This window comes from Lissotriton vulgaris, chromosome 1_1 (genome assembly GCF_964263255.1).
Source record: "Lissotriton vulgaris chromosome 1_1, aLisVul1.2, whole genome shotgun sequence".
NCBI lineage: Eukaryota > Metazoa > Chordata > Amphibia > Caudata > Salamandridae > Lissotriton > Lissotriton vulgaris.
This window is the reverse complement of record NC_141685.1, coordinates 1,532,339,405-1,532,357,379: the sequence shown is the minus strand read 5'-3', so window position 1 is coordinate 1,532,357,379 and position 17,975 is coordinate 1,532,339,405. Positions and strand designations below refer to the sequence as shown.

The 17,975-nt window shown below is 40.5% G+C and overlaps 1 protein-coding gene across 2 annotated transcripts in view; it reads left to right on the top strand.

The window, feature by feature from the left end:
* LRRIQ1 (leucine rich repeats and IQ motif containing 1) overlaps nucleotides 1-17,975 on the top strand; it is a 1,278,742-nt gene that overhangs the window by 393,178 nt on the left and 867,589 nt on the right. For both annotated transcript variants that reach the window (XR_015295276.1, XM_086917996.1), the window contains exon 10: nucleotides 9,655-9,848. Coding sequence is in view for 1 of the 2 variants with exons in the window: in XM_086917996.1 (XP_086774122.1) it covers nucleotides 9,655-9,848 (194 nt within the window). In the remaining variant the exon portion in view is untranslated. The remainder of the gene's footprint in view (nucleotides 1-9,654; nucleotides 9,849-17,975) is intronic.

The window sequence follows — 17,975 nt, the reverse complement described above, 5'->3', positions numbered from 1 at the left end:
TGTTTTCCTAATGATGAAAGCCCCCACCTTTTTTCCCTCATTCTCACTTTGTACTTTGAGTGAGGAATACCTGTTTCCAGACCTATTTGTACGTATTTGTACTGAGAAATGGCTACAGTAGCAGCAGCAGCAAGAGCATCTCAGCCACCACCACCACCACCACCACCACCACAAGGACCACCACAACACCACAGTGGTGGAGATGAAGAAGAAGAGGAGGAGGAGGAGGGGGAGGAGGAGGAGGAGCAGAGGCGCTACCTGCCAGAAGATACTACCCCCTACAAGCCAAAGGAGCACATTGTCTGGGAGTTTTTTTAAATCCCAAGGGGCCAAAAGAAAGTTAATGCGCTAAAGGTGACTTGTTTAATCTGTGGCACTGTACTTTCTAGGGGGAACCCTGCCAAAAAATATTCTTTTGGCAACAACACCATGATTCGCCACATGCAACGCCGGCACCCTAACAACTATAGTGCGGCAGAGGTCAGAGAACTGACCAGAATCCCTCCCCAATCTTCTCCCAGCACCTCCAAAAGTAGCCAACCCATTCCATCGGGACCAGAGACAAGGGAGATGGTCCCAAACATCCAAACCCAGTTTGGAAATTTCAAAGTAGTTTGCATATTTTGTGGGCGTACAATTTGCTATGGTGAGCAAAGTGTTAAACTCATCAACCGTGCTGGTGACAACCACAAGTGCCCAAAGAAACCTTCATTTTTTCCTGATTTTTTTTTGCTCCAGTTGAGCTGTTTACAATTCTCTGTTTTTTGTTTGTCCCCATAAAAATATTAAATTGTTCATAAAAGCCAAGAAAAGTACAAAATGTTCAAAAAAACAATAAAAAAAATATAAAACAACAAAAAGAATAAAAAAACAGTTCTTTTTAGAACTACCTCCAATTTATAAAAAAAAATGCTACATTTGAAAAAAAATCAGTCATTCTTTTTTCCCCATGGTACGCTCCCCGGTACGCTCCCTGGTGCGCATACCGGGCGCTCCCCCCGCGCAAATCGAAATTAAAAAAAAAATGTTTTTTGCCCCGCGGGACCCTTTTATGGCCCCCACATCAAACCTAGGGGGTCAGGGGGGGTCTACCCTGCCCCCTTTTGGTCATTTCCCCCTTTATTTTTGCCAACTCTTGTGTCTTGATCCTACCGAGACACAAGATGGCGACCGCCCCGGACTGTTTGGAATGTTGACAGACACCCAAGAGCCAATCAGCTTTCCGCTCGCGAACTCGCGTAGCGTGCTGGAGCGCGTCCCGGGGCGCGCTTATAGATACATATATATATTTTGAACCTAAATTACTCAAAATCCACTGGAGCACATATCTTGAGACATAGCAAAGGCACATCGGGCTACCAGTCCCTACAATTTTGCCAAGTTTGGTGGAAATCCATTCAGCCGTTCGGGCTAAAAGTGAGACCAACCGCCCTATGGAAATTAACATGGGGAAAACACGTTTTGGGACCCCCCCTTTTATCTCGGCCCCCGCTTGACGAATCCCCCCAAACTTTCAGGGAAGGAGCGGAGCGCAGCGAGGCAAATTTCAGGACATTTTCAGGCAGATTCCTCAACCGGCGCCAAAGTTATTCCCAATAGAATGTTGCGGATTCCCTATGGAAAACAATCCTAACTATAACTACCTACTGGCGACCGCACACATTTTTAGGAGCGCGCCGAAATCCATGCACAGGGATGGGACTATTCAGTGCTTATGACTTTGATGAGGATTCCCCTGGAAGAAAACTAGGTTTACAGGTAAGCAACTTTTCGATAGCCGACATTGAAGTCCCTACAGCCGTGAGTCATTTGAACACATTCTTGTGATGAGAGTCCGAAACTGAGAAAATAAATCAAAATGTAATTTTCAAGGTGCAAACCTAGCAACAGAGCAACTTAACTCTGTGCAAGAGTAAATGTTTACAGAACAAAAGGGGGCTCAAGGACTATGGTGCATAAGAGATGATGGGGTTAGGAGGAGCAAAGGGTGGTGGGAGTAAGTTTTCTAATAATGACTAGGGCATTTCGTATGGGGAAATAGGGACTACATTAGTTGGCTGAGAGTCAGAAGGACTGGATTCTTTTGAAGGGAGGCGGTTGATGCCTAGATGTTAACAAAATGATGAGCGTATCATCTGTTTAGTAACTAGACAACCAAAAGCAGAAAAGATTTGCAAGCGTGGTAATAGCGGTAGACAATCATTGGTACAGTCAGAAGGTCCAGCTATTTGTTAATTTAAGATTGTAAATTAAAGATTGGGTTTCTTGATTGGCAAGTTTGATTAGAAACAGAGAAAATAAATACAAATTTGATTTCAAAGTGCAAACCTGGCAACAGAGCAACTTAACTCTGTGCAAGAGTAAAAGTTTACAGAACAAAACGGGGCTCAAGAACTATATTGCATAAGAGATGATGGGGTAAGAAGGAGCAAAGGGTGGTGGGAGTAAGTATTGTAATAATGACTAGGGCATTTCGTATGGGGAAATAGGGACTACATTAGTAGGCTGAGAGTGAGAAGGACTGGATTCTTTTGAAGGGAGGTGGTTGATGCCTCGATATTAACAAAATGATGAGCATATCATCTGTTTAGTAACTAGACAGCCAAAAGCAGAAAATATTTGCAAGCTTGGTAATAGCGGTAGACAATCATTGGTACAGTCAGAAGGTCCAGCTATTTGTTAATTTAAGATTGTAAATTAAAGATTGGGTTTCTTGATTGGCAAGTTTGAGTAGATAGCTGAGTGGGTGATTGAACAAATGAGTCAATGAGGATGTGTAAGTGGAATAATTGATGAACAGATGAGTGAGTGAGTGAGTGATTAGATCCATAATTGAGGGCATTTATGGATTATGCCAGGGCCATAGCACATATTAGACCATAATCCACATAGCCTGAGGCTAAGGAGTGTAGATACATCAACTCATTCAAGTAAATTGCTGCTCTCAACCTACATGGTGGGCATGATATATCTCACTTATTAGGTTTTCTTTCTGTAATAGCTTCCATGTCTGAGTATGCATCCCAGAAGTGGACAGAAGCATAGAAATAATGTTGTACTCTGTGTAGCCCACGTCTTTTTTAAAACATAGTCAAAAGAGCGATCTTGAACTTGCAAAGCTTGATTAAAAGATTGATCTTTAAGAATCAGAGCAAATGAACTAAAGCCCCCCTCCCCATGGAACAGAGACAGCAATCATCCTAGCAACAGATGAAGGCTGGAGTCCGGATTCTGCTAGACCTTCTGCCGGTTTTTGACCCCGTCAACCATCAGACCCTACTGAACAGACTAAAGGAGATAGGGATGGATGGCACTTTTTTAAAGTGGGTTGAATTATACTTATCTGGGAGACATCATGTGATTTCAGTACCCCCTTTAAGTTAGAATTTAAAGAAAATGTACATGGGGTAGGATGGAGATCGATTTTAAGCCATGTTTTTTTAAGTATTCTTACGTCCTCAGCTGACCTTGATTACATCTTTTGAGCTGTCTTTTATAAATTATGCAGATGACACCCATCTAATCCTGTCCTTAAATAATAATGATTCTACTCAGATAGAAAAACTTTACGCGTGACTGCCTAACTGAGATGGCAACGTGACTAAGTAGGAACACATTGAAATTCAACAAAAGTAAGACAGCGTTTCTCTGCTGCGCCACCGGCAATGTTCGTTATCAACTTCCAAACAATTTCTGACCCTGGACATGCGATAAGGATTTAATAACAGCACGCTGAGTGCAAAATCTAGGAGTCCAGATTGATGAGAAACTCTTGATGGAATCTCATGTGATTAAAACAATAGCTAATTGCTATGGACTCATGAGGAACCTGACGATAATATTTCCAATGCCGCCACAACTAGCAAGGAAAGTGGTTGTGCAGAGTACAATATTAAGCAGATTAGACTACTGCAATTGTCTCATTTTGGGAGCTCCAGAGTAGCTACATAATATTGCACAGGATACAAGTAATGGCGGTGAAGCTAGCACTGAATAAATCAAAATTTTACTCTGCTTCAGGTACTCCTCTTTACTGGCTACCAGTTAAAGAAAAAGGTATTTTCAAAGCCATGTGCATAGTCCACAAAGCCATAAATGGGCAGGACCTACACATCTGCAACTGAAACTCAGTACCCATAATCATAGGAGAATGCTAAGATCTGCGTCAGCAAACCTGGTATGTGTACCTAGATTCAAGAAAACTAGGATGGGGAGGAGATCCTTCTAGGTTAAGGCAACTGTGGAATATGCTGCCTACCCTCTCTGAGAGCAAATGGAAATCTTCTTAGCATTAGGAAGGACTTAATAACATTGTTTTTCCCTAAGTAAAGTAATGACATTGTATGGAGCCGACTGTTGTTAAAAGAAAAGAATAAATGTTGCTACATCCTTAGTTTGTTCTGGTGATCTATTTCATACCGCCATGATGCCCGTTAGCTGAACATTTACGCTTTAAACATTAATAAAAATAATAATAGTTATAAAAGCAAATGCCTATCAAAAACTCTCTATGGAGACTAGAACAATTCCTTCCCCTTTCTTATATCTCTGGCATCTGTTGGATGTAGTCGGATCCATCTACAACCTGCTCCTATTGTAGTAGGCTTTCTGTAGGATCTTCAGAGGTATCTGGTGCAGGCTTGTTTGATCCCCGTTTTACCATGCGGGCATGAGGATGAGCTCCCAGTCTATATCCACCATTGACCCAATGTCTACGTGAAAGGCTAGTCAAATCATTTTGCTTCTTCAAATGTGCTAGCTACAGGAATGTTAGGCCATACTAAGGAAATACGTGAGAATTTATATTTTACGACACATTTGTATCAGAATTAAGGGTGGGCGTAGTTCGCGAAGTAGCGCTACGCAAAGCTACGGGAAGTGCACTTCGCACTACGCGAACTTCAAGTAGCACTACGTGAGCTGCGTAGTAGCATGTTCACACTGTGCAAGATGCGTTTTCAATGATTGCACAGTGCGGACAAGCATCCGGCACTGTGCAATCATTTAAAATGGCATCTTGCACAGTGCGAGCTGTAGTTTTCTGCTGCTCGAGTAGATTTTTACTCGAGCGGCAGCTTTCTCAACGCAAACTGGTAGTTTCTCATTGCGAGCAGTCGCGAGCAAGCGCAACCACTCACAATGAGAAACATGACCTCCCTGCGTTGAGAATGTCGCCGGGATGTCATTTTGCTTGCTCGCGGTCGCGAACATGACGTTGAGGACCGCGAACAAGCAAAAAATGACTGTTGCACTACGCGTGTTCGCACTGTGCTACGTGCAGCTCGCATAGTGCGAAGTTGCGCAAACTTCGCGAACTACGTGAGCGTAGCCTAGTGCTTTGCCCAGGGTTAATCAGAATATAAAAATGTTGTAAAATGATTTTGCATTGTCAAACTGTTCTTTCTCAGTATTTGGTCGTAATGGAAAAATATTTTGTCATGTGGCACCAACTTGTCAGCTAAAGATTTATAGTGACAGAAATTAGTCTGCTTCGGGTATAGGTATATCAGACGTGAAGGCAGTAAGTAATATAGGCCATAACAATTTTCTTCCTGTACACAGAAGATCTGTAGTCGTTGCCATTTGTATTTGTATTTGTATTTAGGTATTTATAGAGCGCAACTATCGCTCCGGAAGGAGCATCCTGGCGCTGGTTAGATAGTATGCATACAATTACAAAAGCGGAGTTAGATGGCTGCCATAACATATTCGTCTGGGAGATTGAAGATCCATGTTTTTAGTTGCTTCCTGAAATGGATTTCTTTAGTCTGGGACCTGAGGTTTTGGGGCATGGAGTTCCATGCTCTAGAGGACAGATAGATCAGGGTCTTCCCGCCTTTGGTTTTTAAGTTGAATTTGGCTAGTTTTAACAGGTTATTGTTGGAGGATCGTAAGGTCCTCAAGGGGTTGTAGTGGGGGTAACGTTTGGTTAGATATTTGGGGCCTGTACAGTTGAATGCCCGAAATGCGATGATTAGGATCTTAAAAAATATCCTTTTGTGCAGAGGCAGCCAATGGAGGGTTCTCAAAGCGGTTGATGCTGAGGACCTCCTGGGAAGTTTTAGTACCAGTCTGGCGGCTGAATGTTGGACACTCTGCAGTTTTTTCAGTGTAGTTTTTTCCACTCCTGCCATTAGACCATTACAGTAATCTAGGCGGGCGAGGATTAGCGCGACTGCTACTGCCTTTCTTGCGTCAGTTGGTAGGAAATCAAAGAATTTTTTAAGAGATTTTATAATCCCGAAGCAGCTTCCTGCCACATTCCTGACGTGTTGGTCAAAAGATAGGTCAGTATCGAATATGACTCCGAGGTTTCTTGCTGTTGCTACGGTCTGTGGGGGAGCGGTGGAGTCCTCTGGCCACCATAGGCTAGGACAGAAATTGACATTTTTCCCCATAGGGAGGATTTCCGTTTTGCTGGCGTTGCATTAGGGGTGGTTTTTTCCCATCCAGTGGAAAACGTCTTTCAGGCAATTTTTAAGATTTTGTTCCGCATTAGTTGAGTTTTCATCTAACGGGACTATGAGTTGGGTATCATCAGCATACGATGTCACAGGTATGCCGAATGATTCAATCAGGGAAATGAGAGGGATTAAGTTAATGTTAAAAAGCAGAGGGCTCAAAATGGAGCCTCGTGGTACTCCAGAGCGAATCTTTTTCTCTTCTGAGCTGAAGGGTCCCAGTGCGACGGATTGTGATCTGTCTGTTAGGAAGGATGTTATCCACTCCAGAGCCACGTCGGAGATGCCAATCCCTTTTAGTCTGTCCAGTAGTATAGAGTGCGAGATTGTGTCGAACGCTGCTGTGAGGTCCAATAAAATCAGCACGGCGTTCTTTCTTTGGTCCTGTAGTAGTTTTATGGAGTCCGTCAATTCAATCAAAGCTGTTTCCGTCGAGTGCTGAGAACGGAAACCTGATTGCTGGGAATGGAGGATGTTATAAGTTTCTAAATGGTTTTTTAGTTCTCTGTAGACCATCTGTTCCGTGATTTTTCCCAGTACTGGGAGGAGTGAGATTGGGCATAGATTGGTAAGGTCTGAGGGGGATTTATTAGGCTTTTTCATCAAGGGTTTTACGATCCCTTGTTTCCAATCCCTAGGAACTACGCCTGTGCTGAGGGAGGCGTTTACAATCTTATTTATGATGGGATTCACCACTTCAATTAGCTGGTGGAGAATTCTAGGGGGACATGAGTCAGAAGGAGCTCCTGATTTACTCGCTAGAATTACTTCACGGGTTTGGGATAGACTGACCTGTGAGAACGTTTTTAAATTTCCAATTGTTTTTTCTGCTTGTTCCGAGAGGGTAGAGGTCTGAGAGACTTGGTATGGGGGAAAGTCTCTCTGAATTAGGTTGATTTTCTCTTCAAAGAAGTCCGCTATTTGATTGCAGAATTCTTGGGAAGGAGGTATTTCGGGCTGTAGCGCTTTGGGGTGAGTGAATGTCTTAACTATTGAGAACAGTGTTTTTTGTTTTTGTTTAGCCTCCTTGATGGCTTTGATGTAGAATTCTTTCTTGGCGGTTTTTATACTGGAATGGTAACTCTTCCTTAGCGGAAAATGACGTTAAACCAACATCACATTATCACTTGAAAATATAGTATAAACACACAAATTCTGTTCTATAATGTCAGTATCTTACTTTTAAATTCTCAAATTTCCTCAAAAACAGGGTTTCCTAATTTTCGTAAATACGTTGATATTGGCCTGAAACCTTCGTATTTAAATATTTTTGACTGCAAACCATTTTGTACCACTGTTCCAACTTTTAATTTTTCTTTAAAAAGAAACAATTTTGTCCTCAGATACATTTGTGTCATTTTCTCGAGCACATTGTTCAAATGACTGCTTAAAAATTGTGCTATAGAAATGTATTTTGTCCCTAAATATCAACGTGTCATTATCATAGAAATATTTATTCAAATGTGCCGATCTTTTCCCTTAAATATCATCTTCTTGTCACTTATAGTACATGCTCACATTTTGTCTGCGGATAGAAGCTGGTAATTGTATTTTGTACCGTCGTGTACTACTGTCTCAGATGGCCAGCCGAGCTGGCAACGGAAGAGAACTGGTATTGTCTGGAGTGAGCTCCGGTTCTTTGGTAATTTGGCTTGGATGTGGCTTGGGGCAGGGTGCAGAATGTCAGGTGCCAATCTTTCAGTCCAAGTCTCAGACTCTCAGTGCCAAATCCAGTCTTCTATTCCTTAGATCAGGTTGGCTGTGGCTCAGTGCACCACTGGAAGTGAGGGTCTCTGAATCTATATACCAAGCAGATATTAGCTCTTTAATACGGTTGCTTCTTTGAGGCTTTAGCCAACAGAAGTCTATTTTTTTTACTAGGCCAGATATAGCCAAAGGCTTATGTTACCTACAGGACTATTCTAGATGGACTGCTGATGTGAGCTGGGTAACAGCATGGAGTCACTGTCCGACAGACAACCCTGCGGTGCCATCATATAATCCATCAGTCATATGGTGGCACTGCCGGAGTGGCACCATGGTTGCCCAAACTAGTAAAAACACACACAGTTTCCTTAATTGTATGCAGCAGGACAATGTTTGTGAAAAGCTTATTGCAATGCATGGCTCAGGGGGTCAATATAGGACACAGGAGCACCGCTGTACCTTCAGATGCCTCCCTAGGTTTGCTAACACATCCTTACTTATGTGGGAATGACTAACTTAATGTAAATGCTGGGTCTGATTCTTAAGTATGGCAGGCCCTGTTGCCTACCCTTTTATATAGAAATGTTCTCTTTAATTCCCTTGCTCACCACAGTTCTTGAAACTCACTACATGTTTATACTGATTTGTAGGAACCTAGAAAAGATCACAAGCTATGCAGTTCTTCATTATCTGTAACATTTGGTTCTACAGCTTACTCAGCTACCCCTGCTTAAGTATTTTATATTCTAATGAAAAAGCTGATGCAAAATCGCTTTCTTTTTTTTGCATTTGTAGACCCTCATTCACAGAACTGTTGAAGCTCCAGTTTAAACAGACTGGTGCCATTTGACACTTTGTGGTGTGTTTCATTTGCATAATGCTGTTTGTTTGTACACAACTAAAAACATATATTGGTGTAAAAACAAGCCCAGGATTCTCCTGTGTGAGTAAAGGCTTCCAGAATCTCAAAGTACTACTACTGGAACACTACTACTACAGGTAAGTAACTATTGCTTCTGGTACAGTTGAAATGTGGAATCTTTTCTGGCCCGCTCCCTATCCAGGATGAGGTGATTGCTCCTCCAAGAGCCAACAGTGCGAGGTTTCCATTAAGGTATTTGCCGGTAGAGAGCTTCAAGAGAGTAATAGATCCTCATTGTGCCGAGTTTGCTGGGATAATGTGTAGAAGTCTATAGATAGCTTCAGTGTAGGTGTGTATCTGCCACCTGAGCCTGGAACTATATTGTGTTCTGGATTTCTGGTTGCTTTAAAAACTGTGTGCATCAAATCAGTGTTCACTTTCAATCTCCGAGGTGGGTACCAACAGCATAATCACGTTGCACATTGTTTTAGTAACACTTTATGTCAAAACAAGGATGTTGTATTTTTTTTTTACTACATGTGCACCTTTGCAAAAAAAATAATAGAAAAAGAAGTTGACAGTGCATTGTGATTTTGATTGAATAAAAGCAAATGTTTCTTTTAGGTGGTCTTGAGGGTCTGAGAAATCTGCAACGACTGGTTGTAGACCACAACCAGTTAATCAGCACCAAAGGTCTCGAGGCCACACCTACTGTCATGTACCTGGACTGCTCATTTAATCATCTGACTGAACTTGAAGGTATTCATAAATGTGGACTGCTGCAAATCTTAAAACTGCAAGGGAATAACCTGAGCAAGGTAAAGCACTAGAAATGTTTTTAAAACCAAATGATTCCTCACCTTTGTTTTATGACCATTGATGTACTTACTACATTATCTCTGACAATCAATGATATTCACATGTTTCTAGACAGCCAAGGCCCGACTTACAAAGCGAGCAAATGTGACATGTAAAATGTGGTTCTTCTGCATGTGGATCTCACTGATGAGTAACAAGCCAGTCCTGCAACCAGACATGTGGCTTATTCTTTCTTTCTGAATGTCCATAAAGTGTGCAGGGAGAAGGCAGCCATAAGTGCCACCTATATGGACGGGTCCACCTAACAATTTTCCAAGCAAAAATAAAATCTCCCTTTCTCTGTATGCCCATCTAAACGTTGCACACTTTGATGTTTCTTCAAAAACTGTCTGCATAAAACCAGTAGCTTGCAAAGAGAAGAAAATATAATGTACATTTAGGGCCCCTGACTCAGTCTGTAGTCCTAGAGTTCACAGTTTAGGCATTTGGTTTTTAGTTCATATTTTCACTGACCTGGGGCAGAATTACTGAAAACTGGTCTCTTTTCATTTACTCCAAAATCACCCCCAGAGGCTGCACACCACCATTCACAAAGTGAATGCTGTCCCAAGGAGGAAACTTCCAGTTTGCGAATCAGATACAACCCAGACTTGTTGTTCGTATCTGTTCAATGTCTTGTATCTCCAAATGGGTATGCAAACCATTGGCATATGGCATTCTAATTCACACAGAAGAAGCTTTTCTGGCTCCTAAATTAACTTCAGTTCATTGAGACTCCTATGTTTGTAAAACCAATTATTTTCCAAGACGAATGTTTTATGACCTCAAAATCAGTTCTCTTATCAGCAGCAGTGCCCACTTGTGCTAGTTAAATGGTTCAAGTGCCTTTCCAAGATCACTCTGTCGCCCAACATGAGGCTTTCACATCTTGATGTTTCAAACAACTTCATTTTGGTTGGGGACGAGTTTGGTGCTTTGCCGATTTCTTTAGAATGAATCCTCTTCAATCAAGAACTACAAGATTGCCAACAAGGGCTACTCCCAGTTAAGTGTTTATTCTCCTAAATGGGATCCTCTTGAAAAGACACTTTACTCCTTTACTGTTCTTAAGTTACCTATACAAGATTAAAGGCATACGTTCAACCAAACCTTTATTAACTGGAGGACGTTCAGGACAGCTATGGTGATCTATAAACATCTTTTAGCCCTTTGAATTGTGGCCTAGTATAGTGTCACAATCAAACAAGGAAATTCCAATACATGTTTTACAATACATCATTTTATTAAAACCATAATTATACATATAAAAGAAATCCGTGTGTATATGTATAATTATGGTTTTATTAAAATTATGTATTGTAAAACATGTATTGATTTATTGTGAAATTTAACAAAATTGAATAGAATGTTGCTATGAGAAATATGTATGATTGTTTTTAATGAATTGTTAATGCATCTACTAATTTCTTTTAATAAAAAGTACTTAGATACATACCATTTTATGTTGTGATTATAATATCCTATATGGGGCTAGATAATGAGGTTGAAATTGGTCTAAACAAATGGTGTTGTAAAAAGTATATGCGAATACATTAATTGAAACACACAGAAAGGAATTTCCTTGTTTGATTGTGATATTTCCCGGTCCTTTCTGGGTTTATTTGGGAAAACTCTCTCTTCTTAGAGCTAGTACAGTGTTATACAGAAGGCATATGCAAATGAGTATTTGCAGGGAAGATTTGGAGCTCTTGCTCTAAGAGGAGAAGCTACTTTTGAAACTGTGCTTAGAAGCATGCTCACAGGTTATATCTGTAGAGTGGCTGCCAGCAGATCAGTTCACACACGCATGCAAATCACTACTGTCTATGCTCTTTATAGAGAAAGACTCCTTTCTATGTTTCCTGGTTATTGAAATAAGCATTAAAGCATATTTCTTTTCACTGGACATGCAGTTTAGGAATATGCCATGAAAGAGAAGGAAGAGTTACTTGAAAACTTGCTTTTCTACCTAGTGAATAGAAAATGAGAATTAGTTTACAATACAAATTTAAATCCTGATCGCTTACTCAGTTGTGAGATGAACTGGGAGCCATCTGCCGAGCTTTAACATGTGTGATAGCAAAGTCTCCCTGCATCCTTAAAGGCATACAGGTAGATTCATCAAAGACCCGTTTTGCGATTCTGTAATAGCGATTCATAAGGAATCGCTATTACAGACTCGCAAAATGGGATTCATGTAGGAATCGCAAAATTAAATGCGATTCGTACACATTCCTTATTTGCGATTAGCAAATTGCTAATCTCAAATAAGGAATAACTCCCCATTCATTCCTATGGGCCAAAAGGCCCATAGGAATGAATGGGGAGTATTCCTTATTTGCGATTAGCAATTTGCTAATCGCAAATAAGATAGCGATTTAAAGGGTGCCAGGGGTGTCCAAAGGACACCCAGTAGCACCCCTTAAATGCAAATTCAAACAGGTGTTGCGCACACACATGTCCAAAGGACATGTGTGTGTAACATGCAAAAGAAAAAAATGCACAAAAGTGCTTTTTACTCGTTTTTCGCAATTTACCACGAAGTCAGATTTCGTGGTAAATTGCGACCAAATATTGCGAATTCGCAATTTTAAATAGGGTGATGAATTGCATTTAAGGAATCTCTATTAGAGATTCCTTAAATCCAATTCCTCGCAAATATGCGATTTCGCAAATAGCGATTTTTGCATTTGGGATGATGAATCCCAAATGCAAAAATCGCACTCGCAAAGGGCCAGATTCTCAGAATCTGGCCCTTTGCGAGCGCCATTTCGTTTCATGAATCGGGCTGTATGTCCAGTTGTTTTCTGTGACATGCTGTGTTGCCTGTTTAGGCGTTATTTCTCATTATGCTTTGTTATGGCAAAAAAGACATTTATAAATTCAATAATCTAGGTCTGTTTTCTTCAAGTATTCAGGATTCACTTGAATCATATCTTTTGTTCAGAATATTAGGTACTCATTCGATATTTTTAAAAGAACAATGTAATGATTCCCATTTAGATTGTAAAATTAAAGTATATATATATATATATATATATATATATATATATATATATATATATATATATATATATATATATATTCCAACTTTTCGTCCACACTTCCAAAGAACGACGTCCAAGCCACAGATGTATTCAACCTGGATTTATTATCACAGCCCACTCGACGCGTTTCGGGAATTGCCTTCCCTTTGCCACGAGTACCATAGTCTGTTAACATCCATTATTTAAAGTAAATCACATGACTTAATTGCATGATAGACATAGCCAACAGACTACCAACAAATCATATGTCTGGAGCTATATACTGCGCACTGATTACCAGAATAGCTGTGATATGGTATGCATAAATCATAATACAAACAGTAAATGCATTTGATCAAAATTATTATTATAACTATTATGAGCTGGACGAAAATATGCCACGAAGCACGTTAATTTCATATAACGCCTGTTTGTTCCATGTCCGCTCACAATTCATGCCCTGAAACACTCGGTTTAGTTTACAGCATGAAATGCAAACAAAAGAATAAGTTCTATTCAATGTTATCAAAATAAACATATTTCAGATGAATATGCATCCGCTTTCATAAAATTATAAATCTCTGTTCGCTCCACTCAGATAGGAGCTGCGAACCCTCAGTCAAGCCTTCACTGCGTGTCACCGTGCGCTCGCGCAATGGGTTGAGCTAATCGTTCCAATTCATTCACAACGTCACTTTTTCTGCTCAGTACAGTTGCTTGACATTTGCGTCAGGGGTTACTTTTTCAGGCTAAATTATCACGGATTGTGCTTCAAATCATAGGCATACTTCGGTAGTGAATTAAGCCCCAGTGGGCATAAGAGCTCCTGTTAAAGTTCATTTATAAATCATACTTGAATCTTGACTCTTGCGTGAGAGTAATCATTCATAGTGAGCTGCCAGCTTTTTCTTCGCATCATGAAACATACTGTCACACATTATCTGGATTTGGTGCCTTTTCAAACTCTCCCACATTGTTTGGTACCTGTGGCAAAATAACAAAAAGTGTTAAAGTAAATTTAAACATATCTCGTCTTTCATACCTTCATTTTAAAATACCAGAAGAATTGATAGCAGTTTAGCAGAACTTTACACATACTTTCTTTGGTTTAACCCAGATGCACACCTAAACTTTCTTTGGTTTAACCCAGATGCACACCTAAACCCTCATCGCAGTTGTGTCCTTGGGGTTGCAACAATTGGTATTTAATTATAAATCTCGACTCAAGCCGTCTAAGTTCCTGCAGACGGTTGCCGCCTCTTTCTCTTATCGGTACCTGGTCTAGGGCCACATAGGATAGGAGGCTATTGTTGCTGTTGTGGTGGGACGCAAAGTGTCTAGCCATGGGATACTGTTTATCCTGATTTTTTATGGCTCTTAGATGCTGAAGGATTCTATCTTTTACTGGTTTTATAGTGCTGCCCACATAAAATTTGTTGCACGGGCATTTTAATGCGTACACCACATATTCTGTGTGACAGTTCAAATGTTTAGTGATTTTAAAAGGTTCACACACTTCAGATAATCTGACTTCTTTTGCATTGTGGCTAAATTTGCACGCTTTGCACCTGCCACATACATAGAATCCCTCAACTGGATTAGATCTCTTTTGGTTTCCAATCAGTGTTTTACAAACTTTGTCTTTGAGACAGATTGGTTTTCTGTACGTAATCTGGGGATGGTCTCTAATGCGGAGTGAGATATCCTTATCTGTCTTAAGGGTACTCCAATATTTGTTCAGTGCCCCTCTTACTTTTTTAGTTTGGGACTGATAGTCAGTGATGAATCTCACTCCATCTTTCTCTTCATCATTGTTTTTCTCTGGGGGTTCAGTGTTGTCTCTTTCACCCACTTTACGTACTGCATCTTTGATACATTTTTTGCTGTATCCTCTTGTCTTAAATCTGTCACACATTATGTCTCTCTCTCTCTCATAGTCAGGTTGTCTTGTGCAATTCCTCCTGGCTCTTAAGAGTTCGCCAAAAGGTATTGAGTTGACCAGATTACGGGGATGGCAACTTTGTGCGTGCAGGAGACTGTTTCCTGCAGTTTCCTTCCTGTACAAGGTTGTCATAAGCTTACTTTCATGAATGCTGACCTTTAGGTCTAGAAAGTCAACAGTTTTTTCATTAATGTGGCTAGTAAAAGACAAATTCAGTTCATTGACATTCAAGGTTGCCACAAATTCTTCTGCCTTCTCTCTGGTACCATCCCAGATCACAAAAATGTCATCTATGTACCGGAGCCAGGTACGTACTCCGGTACAGTATAGATCTAATTTTCTCACAATTAGTTCTTCCCCCCATCCTAAATAGATCCCAGCAAAACTAGGGGCAAAACAAGTGCCCATAGAAGTGCCAAGTAGTTGGTGGTAGATGGCACCATTGAACAAAAAGTAGTTCTGAGTCAGGCATATGTGGATCATGTCTAAAAGCATCTCAGTATGAAACAAGTATGATAGTGATCTTGTGTTCAAAAAGTATCTGCATGCCTTAATACCTAGTTCATGGGGGATATTGGTGTACAGGCTGTTTACATCTAATGTCATGAGTAAACAGCCTGAGGTCACCGTGGCATCTGATATTTTCTTTAAGAAATCACCTGAATCTCTTAAGTATGAAGGCAACCCTTGCACTATCGGTTGTAAAAAATGATCTACATATCTTGATGTATTTTCAAGGTTGCTATTCCTTGAAGATACAATAAGCCTGCCGGGAGGATTGATCGGGTCTTTGTGCAGTTTGGGGAGTAAGTAAAGTGCTGGTACTTTTGGGAATTTACAGTTAAGGAAGTTGAACTCTTCCGTCTCTATGAGTCCCTGATTTCGCCATTCACACAGTTTCTCACGGTATACTTGATTCTTACTCTCATAAATCTTTCTACTGCTTTTCTCATATTTGGTGGTATCACACAATTGTTTCATACCTTCTTGGATGTACATTTCATTAGACATTATGACAATGTTGCCCCCTTTATCAGATTTTTTAATGACAATGTTGTGGTCACTGCTCAAACTCTCAATAGCTAGTCTATGGTTTCTATTCAGATTACTTCTCCCACACCCGTTATTACTCGCAAGTTTTTTAAATTCTGTAATAACTCCCTTCTCAAAGACATCAATCGCTTCATTATTAATCATTGGTAGAAAGATGGATTTGGGTTTGAATCCACTCTTGCTACTAAGGTCTAGTCTCACATTTTCATTAATTAGATTCAAAGTGGGGTTTTCAATTACATTGGGGTTTCCTGCAAGCTCATGCAAGACTTGGATCATTTCCGCATCCCCAATTTGTGCTGTACTAGGAGTCTCAGAAATAGTTCCTGGTTCACTGTTCAATCTTGTAGCGAACCATTTCCTCAGTCTGAGTTTCCTAGAGAACTGGAAAAGGTCTATGCGACTCTGAGTATAGTTAAAGTTAGATGTTTGGCAACATGATAACCCAAGAGATAGTACCTCTATTTCTGCGCTGGTGAGGCTTCTGTCGGAGAGGTTGATCACTGTCTTTTTGTCCTTCATTTGACTTTTTTCTGGCCCCTTGTCCTCGTTCCCACAGGGCTTGATGTGCTGGCGTCTGTTAGATTTAATCTCTTTCCGCCTCTGCCTCCTCTTCCTCGTCCTCTTGTTCCGGCGACAGATGATTTGCTCTGGGACTCTTGTCTCCCCTTGGCCATAAGGGAATACTCGGTTAAAATTTTGTCTTTTGGGCTAAGGAAGCCTGGCCCCATCTCGCTTGGTTGTGCATACATATATATAGTATTAAGTCTTTCATAGGTTCAGATACTTGAATCTTCCCCATCGCCATGGTGGAAGTCCCACAGTAACAATAAAAAACTAGTTTTTTTGTACTTGCACTGCAGGCAACTTCTTCATTTATTTATTTTATTTTTATATATAAAGTTTTATATAGCGTGAACTTGATCCCGAAGGATATCAGAGCGCTTTACAATTTGAGACAAGGCAAAAAATGCAGTATTTACAACAATGTTTTTTTTAGGTGAAACAGGCAATATGGGAAAACTTTCAAAAAATAGGAAAAGCATGTACCACATTAGCAGAGCTTGAAAAAATTGCACTCACAATGTTGAGCAAGATAATTGATGAAAGTCAGTGGCGACTTAAGTAGTCTTGGATCCAGTGTTGTCTGAAGTAATGGATCATATTCATAATGGTTGGAATAAAAAGAATGTTGCGTCGGTAGAGGCTTCCAAGTTTTGGGGTGTCAAGGATGAATTGGCAGTGTGTAATGGAATGCTGGTACGTGGCACAGGTTTGATACCTCCATTGGAGATCAAGAAAGTTTTGGTGGATATGGCCCATGAATTGCACTCTGGTATGTCTAGGACCAAAGAAAGGCTCTGTTGCTCTTATTAGTGGCCAGGAACGGACATACAGGTGGAAAGAGTCATAAGGGATTGCTTGGTCTGTGCTCCAAGTGAAAAGTCCAAACTTGTCAGAACCCAACCAATGGTTATCAGGGAGCTTCCTCGTGGGCCTTGGAAGGAGGTAGCTTTAGACATTGTGGGTCCCATTCATTCCAACGGGCATCAAACATTTATTTTGGTTCTCTTGAATTTATTTTCAAGGTGGCCAGAGATTCATTTTGGTTCTGGTATTGAAACTGTTCATGTCAATACATTTTTAGAAATCCTCATGGCTAGAGAGGGATATCCTGAGTCCTTCTCTTCCAGTTAGCTTACGAATAACCACACTGCCTGTTCTCTCTGCTTTTGTCTATGAGCGCCATGAAACCGATTGGTGACCGTGCGCGGTAGAAGTGATTTTAACATAACATAACATAACATCTTAACGGATAATGGCGTATAGTAAGTAGCAAAAGAAATGGAAACCTTTTTAAAGAATCGAGGCATAAAACATAAAAAATGCTCTCTTTACCATCCTGAAACCAACGGGATGGTGGAAAGGTTTCATAGAGTAATTAAAGAGACTTTCTCATGGGCTAAAAGTGCTGGGTACAACTGGAAAGAACAAGTTGTAAAGAAAATTGAGGACTATAGTGTGACTCCATATAGTTCTACGGGTCAGTCGATTTTTGTTCTTTT